This window comes from Cornus florida, unplaced genomic scaffold, assembly GCF_030987335.1.
Source record: "Cornus florida cultivar Cherokee Brave unplaced genomic scaffold, ASM3098733v1 CherokeeBrave_3.0.0_Hap2_Chr06, whole genome shotgun sequence".
NCBI lineage: Eukaryota > Viridiplantae > Streptophyta > Magnoliopsida > Cornales > Cornaceae > Cornus > Cornus florida.
The window spans coordinates 70739884-70752405 of NW_026775576.1; the positions used below are offsets into that span (position 1 = coordinate 70739884).

The following is a 12522-nucleotide window of genomic DNA, read 5'->3' on the forward strand; positions in this document are numbered from 1 at the left end:
GATGAGTATTAACAGAGTTTCTGTATTTCTCTCTGGAATTCTGGATTTCTGAATTCTAAATTTGTCCCTCTAGATTTCTGAGTCTCTCAATTTCTGGACCTCCTTCCTCCTTCCTCCTTCCTCCTTCCTCCTTCCTCCATGCTTCTATTTATAAGCATAATTATCTTTTCATTTAATCATCTGGGTTGGGCTAATTAAATAATTTAAGTGGATCAAGCTTGAGCCAATTAAATAACTTAATTAAACATTAAATTCATATTTAATAGGTCAATTTGTCAAAACAAAAGTCTATTAAAATTTTACTGTCTACAATTAGTAAAGCAACATTATCATTGTGCCAAAAATCATACTCCACTTGTTATCCAATTACACCTTTATAAACCTTGGGTGGGCCCAAGGTGGGTGGGGGAAATAAATAAATACACCTCTATAAATGAAAACTTATTTAGAATTGTACTTATTCATCTAGTAACAGTAAAATAGGAATACATGGCTTGTTGGGTGTTAAATGCACTTTTTGGCACTTAACCCATTATAATTTATAACACAGCAAACATGCAATTGTATAAACCCTAACCCATAGAGATATATACACATATATATCTATATTTTCAAGATGATGGCAAGGTTTTGTTTTTCAAGTAATGACTAAACAGCATCAGTGCAAGCCGAGGGCGGCCCAGTGGAACCTCATGCCCAGCCCCCCTCACTGTTAAGTAGGTCAGACCCTTGTATACTTGGCTCCAACCACCAACCTATGCAAAATCAATTTATTAATTAATTAGAATATTACACAAACATTAATTAACATATTAATGTCCAAGTTATTTCATATACTATGATTATTTGAAATTTTGATTTTCTTAGAAGTAAACAACCGACCTCTTGATTGTCGTCATACCAGGCATGCCAGTTGGTGATGGTCTTGAGCTTCAAAGCTTTGATGGAATAACGGGTCGCGGTGAGTGGCAAAACAGCATCAGTGTCGCCGCTAATTATAGAGTTCAAGAAATTCCATGTTAGGTATTTTAGTACTTATATATTTTTTTTAATTTGTTTTCGAAAGGTTAAACAAAAACACATCCATGTCTCATAGAAACTCGAACACCCGAGCTCCGTTCGGAAAGAAGGGTTTGTACCATATGAGCATTACCCATTTGGTAGTACTTATGTTGAATGAATGTTAAAGGACTACTCCCTCTATTTCAAAAAAAATTTCAAAAAAGATGTCGCTCATGAAAAACTGTAACTCAAAGTAAAGAGGTATTTTTAAAAAAAAAAAAAGAGGGAATACAAAACTAGTTGGTTTGTTTTGTTAAATTACCTAAATATCCATATCCTGATGCCAGCTGCTATAAGTTCCTTGAGGATGGGAAGCATGGATTTGGGTGAATCAGTCCAGCTGCTCCTTACAACATCACTGCAGATAGGTATAATATATTATAAATAGTTTTGTAGCATTTATTTACTGGAAAAGAAATTTTGATTAAGATTTTGTCTCTGCTGTTTCGAAAAATATTTTCAAAAATTTGAGAAACAAAAAAGACCAATTTTCTGATAACACAAAAATGATAATTTATGTTGACTATCTTTTTGTTTTTGGGTCAAAAATACTAAATTGGCTGAAAACATATAGTTCTAACAAGATTTTCAATGTTTCAAGAAAACATAGTTCAAAAAACAAGTCAAAATTCACATTATTTTCAGTAACAAAAATCATATTGACGATCATGCATAAGCAATTTTCATTGTAAATTGATGTAAAATGTTCCAAAAATTGTTGTTTTCAAACCTGCAAGTCATCCAAGGATGAAGAATTTGAGTAACATTTGCGTGAAGAGCCTTTTGCACATCTGGGAGATTCATGTACTTTTTTGTGTACTTCACGATGCACTCGTCGTTCCCTCTAAATGTCCACGGCTGAATTCAACACAATATTTCCCACACCATGTCAGTTATATAACGTACGTGTAGAAATAATCTGTATGTGTCTGTGTGTGACAACGTGTAGAAATAATCTGTATGTGTCCGTGTGTGACAGTTTGTGTACACACACACACACACACATATATATATATATAAAATAAAAGTGAATCAAATGTTGAAGGTAAAAAAAATGAAAAATGAAATGGTAAAAATGAAGTTGGAAGGTGTTTTACCAGAGGAGTCCTTAAGTTGTGGGGAAGGGTGCCCGTATCGTAGCAAGGAGTGTCGTAAATGGCATAGGGATTGATGTCTCCAAACTCGGCGTAAGCATCAAAAAGAGCTTTGTAACATTTATTTCGCGGGAAAAGGAAGGAATCGTGTGGACAGGATCCATTTAGTGCATCATACGTTATGTCCGAGATTAACCCATGGTTCCACCAAAACTCAAACGTACCAATATTATCATAGTAGTCATCTAGAAGTGGATTTCCCAACTGCTCATAAAATTCAAAATAAATCATTTGGAGTATCACATTGGAATAATTCCGAATATTTTGATGTAAGTAATACCGACGTTCGTTGTGAAACGATGATGAGACCAGTCCCGGTTCAGATTAAAAGAGATTCCGAATATAAGACTTATTAATGAATAACGACTTACCAAGAAGCCTTTGAAATTAATAATACCCTTATTGTGTCGGAGTATGAGTTGAGACAACTCAGGAATGTAATGACCTAAAAATCGATTATAAATCAAAAAAAATAATAATTTAAAATATAAAAGAAAATGGCATGGTTGAGCAACCAATCATTGAAGTTTCAAATGAAATATAGAAGTGGTTTTTGTAGCGAAATTAACCTGCATAGCTTTCTCCAGCAATATAGAATGGTCTGTGCTTGTACTGATAAAACCTCTCAAACCAATTGATAAGGAATGTATATGCATCTTTAGCTACATTTCAAAGTCCACATTTGAAATTTTGGTTGGAAAATAATATATAATTTAACAGTTAGAACGACAACAACATATATATATATATATAGAGAGAGAGAGAGAGAGAGAGAGAGGAACCTGTTCTTTGGTCACCAGTAGTTTCATCAAATGAAGTATTTGAATAGGAGAAACCAACACCAGCTGGTGAATCAAGGAAAAGCAAGTTGGCCTCTGCATCAAAAACCGTAGGTGACAAAAGAAAATGTTACAAGTAATTTTCTTTGAAACCCAAAATCTATATTTAAAATCCGCACAACACGTACCTGCATGCATCTAAGAGTCCACAAGCCTCGCACATGTAAGGCTTGTGGACGTACACTCAGATGCAGTATAGTACCACTTACCTAAATTTAATGACACATCCATTGACTATTACGACCATATGTAATCACTAACAAGTATAATGAAAGGCTAAAGATCAAACAAAACATAATATTAAGTAATCCATATAATATGGCCGTATAATATGGCAGCAGTGATTCATTATCTATTGAATTAGGTATGGATAAAATATCTCTTTTGTCAAAACGTTGTACTTATTGCGTACCTTTGTTCCAAGCATATGGGCTCAAAGTGAGGTTCATTCCATCAGGAAGAACACGAAACGGGCCCACCTCCTCGGAGGCCCCATAGGCTACAGACGAGCAACCAGGCCCACCATTGAGCCACAAAACAAGTGGCTTTGATGAGGGCTTCTTACTGTCTGGTGACTCAATCAACCAGTAAAATAGAGCCCGGCCGGCCCTCTGGTCCACCGTGACATAGCCGGAGTACTGGGAGAAGCTGACATTTTCCGGCTGTCCGGGCAGCTTGATGATCCTATCCCTCTGCTGCTTTATACGGTGGTATTTGACGGCTGCAGCGTTGACGGTGATGGAAGAGAGCTGTAGGGCAACAATTAGGGCCAGAACACATTTCAAAGAGCAAGAAGAGCTCTCAGAGTGTCCTCTCATTATTGGCAAATGAAGTTAGCTTAACTTGGACTTTGGAGGTTATGAAAGTACATTTTGTAGCTGTGGAGTGTTAGATGAGAAAAGGGTTGAGTCAATACCAAGTGAATATATTACTCTCACATGAAATGGATTTCAATCTTATGCAAGTTTTTTCTTTATGTTGGTTAACTACATGTGCATTGGTCAATCTCACACTGACTTTCAATCTTAGGCAATGAGACCAAAAAAAAAACAAAAAAAACCAAAGTGGGGGCATTACTCTAGCAATGACTTCCAAAGCAATGAGACAAAGTCTAAACATAGCATATAAATATATATGTGTGTGTGTGTATATGTGTGTGTGTGTGGTTTTTAGTGAAGACAACAAAGTGGGGGGGCGTTACTTTAACAATGACTTCCAAAGCAATGAGAAACATAATAGTAGCTGTATCGATCCCGATATAATGAATTTGGACGAATAATAATGTAAATCGGTCGAATTGGGCGGTTTATGAGAGTGTATAGTGTCGGTATCAATTTTAAGGGTTATGAACCAGACGATACGTCGCGTATCGGTCGATACGGCAAATCATGATATAAGCATTAAGATTTTTTTATCTTTTACAGTAGAAGGTCGAGGAATTGAGTCTTCATAAGGGTATAATAGGTGTGTGAATTTTTTTGTTAAAAAATATGTATGTATATTATATATATATATATGTGTGTACGTATGTATGTATGTATGTATCTTATAATTTTTTTATGTTAGTTAATTACATGTACATAGGACAGTTATATTTGCATGTATATATGTGTGTATATATAATATATCAGTGATGTCTCTGAATTATTCTTATGATTTAATCACATTCCCATTGGATCAATATGGGAGAGCATTTAAGAGGAAAGAGAAGCAAACGGTATGGCGTATAGACAACTGCTTCAGTAGCGCTCAACTTCGTCAAATTTTAACACTCCATCATTTATTATAAATATAAGATCTTGTATAATGTATTATAGTTAATCTAATCAACATTGGAAAATTCAGATTGATTGACCGAGTTTTTACTATAGAATTTTAATCATATTTATGAGCTTTTTAGATTTATTGAGGAACTTAGCATGTTAAATATATGATCACAAACTTAGAGTATCTTCTTTTGTTTCAAAGTAAAAAGTAAAAAATTAATTAAGTAATTAAATTTAAAAAATTGTTCAATCACTTGGATTTTCAATAATTTTGTTTCTGTAATTATTTTCAGTAAACAAAATTTTCAAAATTACTTAACCAAAAAAAAAAATCAAAGAGAAATGAAAGAGAAAGGATTCGAAATTTCGAACTAGATCCCTAGAGAAATTTGCAGATTCAATGGTAGATCAATCTGAGCGGTATCAAGATCTGCAGCTTATTTGACCATACATATAATAAACATACACATTATATATGTGTGTGTGTGTATAAAATAAAATAGTGTACCATTTTTACTTTTTGATGGCATTAATGGCGCCGTGTATTATTCTATAAGGAACATCAAAGTGGATCATGTGATTTTAATCTGGACTGTCCAAAGAAACTACATGAGCCAACCCTTGATTTGGAGATGGGCTGACTTGGGCCTTCCTAGTTTTATTTTTATTTATTTATAATTAGTATAATAATAATGCAAAAACAAAAAAACAAAAAACAATAATTATAATAATAAATACTCCTAATAAAGTTAGTCAATTGCTTGGATTTTAAGATGGACAGCATTAAAACCGCCAAATCAGACGCCACAAAATGGGGCATATATCGGCCCAAACCATCAGATCTAGGGTAGGCACTAGTTAGACTTCCATTAGTCAACCATTAAAATGTTTTTTTTTTTTTTTCACCCTTTAAAATTCACCATCTTTATACATATTATAAGAAACCTATAATGCAAACAGTAAGAAAAGAATATTTTAATTTTTTGAGACACTACAACAACCAAAATCATCTCTATCACTTGTTTGGTGACACCACCTTTTGGAGCTCGGTGTCCTTTTTGAACCTTCTGCATGTTAACGATCTTCAAATCGCGTCTAGAGGGGTAAGAGGCATTCTTTTATAAATGTCAACAACTTCTTACTCCCTAAGCATGGGCAGATTAATGATTGAGAAGAGAAGGAAAATAATTTTTCCTCTCCTTTCCCTATCTCTTTCTTAACTAATTGTTTCGGGGTGTTGGATCCGGTGGAGTATCCGGGGCATTTGTTTGTCTGGAATTTCTCTTTCTGGTTGCTTTGGGTAGTCACGGTGACACGGTTCTTTTATTTATATTGTGTGGGTGGCTTTGATTTCTTATGTCCGAAGTCATTGATCTCTTGGAGTCTTATTTACTTGCTTGTATTGTTTTTTTGGAGATTTCTTGACCTTCTTGCTCGATCGGATGATAGCTTGCCCAGCGGCGGTTTCCATTGATGATGTGCACGAATCCTGAGCCAGTTCTCAAGCGTATGGTTTACGCAAGGTTGCTGAGCCATCCTTTGTGGGCCAGGCTTCTTACTCCTGGGCCTCTGTTTCAAATTTTGGTGTCGGATTCTTGATCGAGCCCAAGTCGGGCTTTTAGTTTGGGCCGTCATTCCGATTTTGTTTCAAATGATTTGGGCCGACCTTTTTCTTCTTTACCGAGACTTCATCCTTTACGTCATCATTGTCCTATTTCTAGTGGCATAGCGTCTTCCTCAGGTACCTCTGTTGTTCTCTATCTTAATAATATTCCAGTTGTATCTCAATGTGTGTTTCATCATATTTCTCTACAAGTGTTGGTTTGGAATGGTCAAGGTATTGGTAATCCTCTTACTGTTCGACAATTACTGAGACTTCAAAGGGCTCACAATCTGGATATTATAGCTCTCCTTGAAACTAAAACTGGTTTGCGAAATCTTCAACCGTTGAAACGTCAACTAAAGCTGCCTTCTGTTTGGTATGTGTGGATTCAGTGGGACCGGCGAGGGGTCTCGCTTTGCTTTGGCAGGTCGATGATTTATTTAAAACAGTGGATTTTTGTGACTATCAAATTACAGTGGAGTTATGTGCAGTTCGGAAAGGTTCTTGGTTTCTTACTTTTATTTATGCAAACACTGATGATCGTATTTGTACGGCTCAATGGGAATACCTTAAACGACAGCAGCCTTTGTGGGGTAATAGGTGGCTTATTATTGGTGACTTTAATGATTTGTTATCTCCGGTGGACAAACGGGGTGATATTCCAAAACCATATTGGGTTCTCAAGAATTTTCAAACTTTGGTGTCTGATTGTGAGTTATTGGATATGGGATTTGCGAGCTATCCCTTTACGTGGTGTAACCACCGTAGTGGTTTGGCTAATATTCAGGAACGCCTAAATCGTGCTTTAAGCAGTAAGGAGTGGCAACAGCTGTTCCATCAGGCACGACTTCGTCATCTTACGGTGGCAGGGTCTGATCATAGTGCTCTGCTTCTTGAGCTTATACCGATTTTTCATCAAAAATCTTGTCAATTCTATTTTGATGCTCGATAGGTATCTAATCCTATGTGTGAGCATATTGTCCGGCATGCCTGGAGTATTCCAGTTTTCGGGTCTTGTTTGTTTCGATGCTCTGAAAAACTCAAGTCTTGTAAACGTTCTTTAATCAACTGGGCTCGAACTAACACTTTTAACTCTCGATGTCAGATTGAACAAGCTGAAATTCGCTTACAACATTTGAAAGAGCAATCGGATGAATACGATCTTGAGTAGATCCATCTTGTGGAGCGACAGTTGCACTCTTTGTGGCGATAAGAGGAACTGTATTGGCTTCAGAAGTCACAGATTCAATGGTTGCAGTTGGGGGATCGCAACTCTAAATTTTTCCATACATCTACTCTTTGTCGCCAATGGCGCAATCATATTTCTGGGCTCGAAGATTCCCCTGGTCATTGGATTAAAGAGGAATCCCATATTCAAGATCTTTTTCTTACCTATTTTCAGGACTTGTTTCGTTCTTCTGATTCAATTGGTATTGATCAATTCTTACGGCACATTCAGCCACGAGTTACTCCTGATATGAATAATAGATTAATTCGGCCGCCATCTGAGGAGGAAATTCGTGGAGCTATTTTTGATATGCAGCCATGCAAAGCTCCAGGTCCTGATGGTATGACTCCGTTATTTTATTAGCGATATTGGAATATTATTAAGACGGATTCATTGTTGCGGTATGCAGTTTTATGCATTCGGGTCATCTTTTATCTAGTCTAAATCATACTAATATCATTTTAATTCCTAAAATTGAATCCCCCACATATGTTTCCCATTATAGACCAATATCGTTATGTTCTGTTGCTTATCGGATTATTGCTAAGATGCTTGCTAATAGGCTTCGTGAAATTATTCCCTCTCTTGTTAGTGAATCTTAGAGTGCGTTCTGTGATACTCCCTGGATTTCCGAATGCGGGTTGGCCATGCCCACGCCTGAATACCCGAGGATATCAAAAATAATTCGGTAATAAACAAACACAGAGTACAAATATGATAAAAAATAATAATAATAAAATTAAAAATAAAATGCTGAAGGGAAACTAAAATAATAATCCAATAATTAATCCTCAGAAAAAAATTTCATTGATTAATAAATCCTTCTGATACAACTAATCCTCCAAAAATATACAACTCAGGAATCCATACAATGTGGACCCCTAGAAATCCAAACTAAATAAGTAACTGAAATAATGTCTACATCTGAAAACAGAAACATAAACAAATCTTCTAAATGGAAGCAGAAGAATGAAGTAGACTGATCCCTGCTCAGCACGAACAACCTCTACTCCTGACGAACACCTGAAAAATAATGGTGAGTCAGGCCCACAAATAAGTTCTACTCTACTACAGTCCAAGCAGAGATCCGATACATATATACATCCTAATCAACGCAACAATAGCTATATAGTCCGTACATAGATATATCCACACTAAGGGACTCTCACTGTACTACAAAGGGGTTTCAACCTGAATAGAAGGCAACATGCAAAACACACCTGAGTGGGCATGAGTACCTAAGCCTAACAGGGTATACCTCTACCATCATAGCCAACTGCGTATCCTACTGCATATACGCTCCCTAACCGTCAACACTGAGACTCAAGCGTATGCCACGGTACCATAAATATATATTTAAAATCCTATCCTATCCATTTATAATAAATCCAGTTAGTCGTTCAGCTTGTTCAACTGCACAGACTAAACATCCAGAAAAAATTCAGTTAGTCGTTCAGCTTATTTAACTGCACAGACTAAATATAAGTAGGATTCCATATTTATAATCTATTCACTTATTCCGTATAGGTAGAATATAGTATTTTGAAACTAATCCGTCCCTAATATGCCACCGTCCCATACCGGTGCATACAATCCATTCATCCATAATAAATAATGCATAAATAAATTAGTACACCAATTAATCCATACCTAGCATGATATAAATCATACACATAACCATTTGCATTTATTTAAGCAAATACAACAATTTAAATAACATGTAGTTAACTTACATTCCACGTAATTAACCTATATTTCATATAAATAATATAAACTCCTAATCATGAATAAAGTCATTTAAACATTTAATTCAATTCTTAAAACAATTAAATAACTAACCATCCATCAAATAATTTATAAAAATTATTTATAAATCTGTATTGTCCAATTCCTTAAGCATATGAAGTGTATTATGCATTCTAGAACCTTTCAAGGTCCATTTAACCCATTTAAATTAATTAAAATAGGTTTAAAAATAATTCTGGGCAATTAAAACCAACATCCAGGTCGCGGTCCAACTGAGCAGGCTGAGTTCCTAACTGAGCAGGCTGAGTTCCCAACTTAGTTGGCTGAGTTGGTGCTGAAGTTGTCTTCTTCGTCTATTCAGCCTCTGTAAACCCTAAAACTCCATAATTAAAGCCTCTAAGCTTCAACCTAAGTCTCATACGTCCATACTAAATTATTTTAGATGTTTTAACATGCAAAGATTAAACTTAAACATCAAATATGCATCAAAAATTCCAGAATCATTCAAAACAAGAATATGAAACTAAAAACATACAATCATTTGTTTTAGTTCAATTAAGCATGCATAATACTTCAGTTTAATTATTTAAGTCTCCTGGAATATCCTAGGCATGTATAGAAACACAGATCAAAGGGAGAGAGTAAGAGAAGAACTTGCCTTAGGATTTCAGATTGAAAATCCTGATAAGTGCTTAAATGTTGCACATTTCAGCACCTAAGCTAGGGTATTTCAGTCTTTGCATCTATCTTAAGTTTATGTTTTAGTCCTAATTTATGTTTATGTGTATTTCAGGGCAATAAAGTTAAAATGAGCTAAGAACGGTCCAATTAAGCCTTTTTGGAGTTAAGCAAAGATTTTCAGAAAATGGCACAAAGCGGTCAATCTCGGGCCTTTGATGATGTTCCCAAAGATGGAGAAGCAAACCAAATAGCCCAGGGCAAAAATGGAGCTGAATAAGGCTTAAAGGAATTTTTCAACTCTGGGGGATCGATCCCCCAGGGTGGGGGATCAATCCCTCAGGACTTGGCAACATTGCATATTTTTATTTTAATGTTTGGGCTTATTTTGTAACCTAGTGGGCTTTAATAGGTTTATTACTTAAGCCCAGTGAGGCCCATTGTTTTTAGGGTTAGTATTTATTAGTTTAGTGATTTATTATTTGGGGAATTAAGTTTTTATTTTTTTTTTTTGATCTGTATCGTGATATTGTTCTCTTTGGGAGAAAACGAAAGGAAGAAAAAAAGCGGGGGGTTTGAAGAACAGTTCTTGCAGAGACTTTGTCTACAATTGAAGGAAGAAGAAGAGGGAGCCAAAAGATGGAGATGGAGCTTGTTGACACCATGATCATCTTCTCCATGAGCTAATTCTTCACTTAGGGCTTGGATGAGCCCTAAGTTCATGTAACCTAAACCTTTGTTTTTCTTTTCTTGGGGAATTATTAAGTTGTAATTAAATATTTGGCCTTGTGATTTATTTATATATACATGCTTGATTTGACAAATTAGGGCTTGTATTGATTAATTCTTCCATTGAAATCTCCAAGTTGATTGTATGTCTATATATGATTAATTAGGGATTTTATTCTTCATTAGATGTTTGAAAATTAATTCTTCCATTAATTCTATATGAAAATTGCATGTCTATGTGTGATTGATTTAGAATTATACTCTACACTAGATACTTCTTTTAGTTGTGTTTAGTGATGGCCATAGCATGAGACTTAGTTGATACAATTGTAAATTAATTTGATGGATAAAGGCTTAATCTTGATGGGTTGTTCTACAAATTAGCTTATTGTCATTAGGTAATTGTAGTAAAGTAGGCAATTTGTGCTTGATTATGTTAATCCATACTTCTAATTACAATTAGTATTATCCTCTTAATTGATGTGTGCTTTTATCGAATACATTTGTGAATGTGTATGGTGGGTTATGACGTAGTCTTGAATGGGTTCTACACTTTAGTTTAATTGTCATTAGGCAAACAATTCATTCTTGATGTTGATAATCTATGCTTACAATTGTGATTTGTGATGATAATGTGACCACATCTATAATTACACTAATAAATTCCCCATTAATTGAAAGCATATGGTTAATTGCATGGGCTTAGTGGTGAATCCTAACCCTAAGACTCTCTTCCTATCTCTTTAATTCTTAGTTTAATGTCATTTCTATTTTCATGCTTTTAATTGAATTTTAGTTTAATCACTCCACCAAAATATTTTTCTCTCACACTCTTTCTCTTCTCTCTTTTACAATCTAATTAGCATTAAAATCAAGTTTAGTCCCAACACGTGTTCAATCCCTTGGGTTCGATCCCTTCTCACTTCATACTACATAGTATAAGTGTCTAGCGGTTTACAAATGTAAACTATGATGCCCGCTTGATACCATTTCCAAAACCAAAGTGTTGTGCATTATTTTGTGCACACGCTCGGGTCGCATCATAATTTTGGCGCCGTTGCCGGGGATAGACAACCTCTGCAGCTGGTCTAAAAAGGCAGGACAAACGCCTCCTTTCAAATTCTAACACCGCCCATTCAGTCGCGTCATTGTGGCAAAATGTACCTTCAATGTCGAAGGTAGTCTCAAAATTCAGACGTTTGTTGCGCCACACAACTTTGGGAGTCTCTTTGGAGGGTTTGAAACGTTTGGAAGAAGAAACACGAGTCATTTCTTAAGATTGAAATATATGGGAAGTAGTCCAAAATCAATAACCCTACTTCAATGACAAATATTTTTTTTTAAATCATCAATTCAAAATTTTATGCACTTTTTTTTTTTTTTTAACAACAATTCAACTATTTTTTTTTTTTTTTTTTTTTTAAGTCATCAATGTAAAAATAAAAAAAAATAAAAAAAATAAAAAATAAAAAAAAATGGAATCTGGAACCCAATTAACAACTCACAAACTTGCCAAACTTGCCAAAATCAGCACTTACCCACATACTTGCCGGAGAAAACCCAGTCAAAAGCCGCCGGAATTGATGAAGAAACCAAATCAAAATCTAGCCAAAATCGCTGGAGGGAACAGCCAGTTGCAACGCCGGAAAAATAAAGGGCGAGTCTCAAACAGCGCCGGAATTTAAGCCCAGCCGGAATTGCCGGAAAGAGCCGCCGC

The 12522-nt window shown here is 35.4% G+C and overlaps 1 protein-coding gene across 1 annotated transcript; it reads right to left on the reverse strand.

Moving 5' to 3' along the window:
- Positions 1–611: 611 nt before the first annotated feature.
- LOC132314306 (serine carboxypeptidase-like 27) lies at positions 612–3873 on the reverse strand. Its single transcript, XM_059813181.1, has 9 exons — positions 3468–3873; positions 2999–3091; positions 2786–2878; positions 2588–2661; positions 2160–2420; positions 1793–1920; positions 1325–1420; positions 883–991; positions 612–755 (listed from the first exon to the last, which is right to left on the reverse strand). Exons 1-9 carry the CDS (start codon positions 3871–3873, stop codon positions 612–614), a joined length of 1404 nt encoding a protein of 467 aa, XP_059669164.1.
- Positions 3874–12522: the final 8649 nt, after the last annotated feature.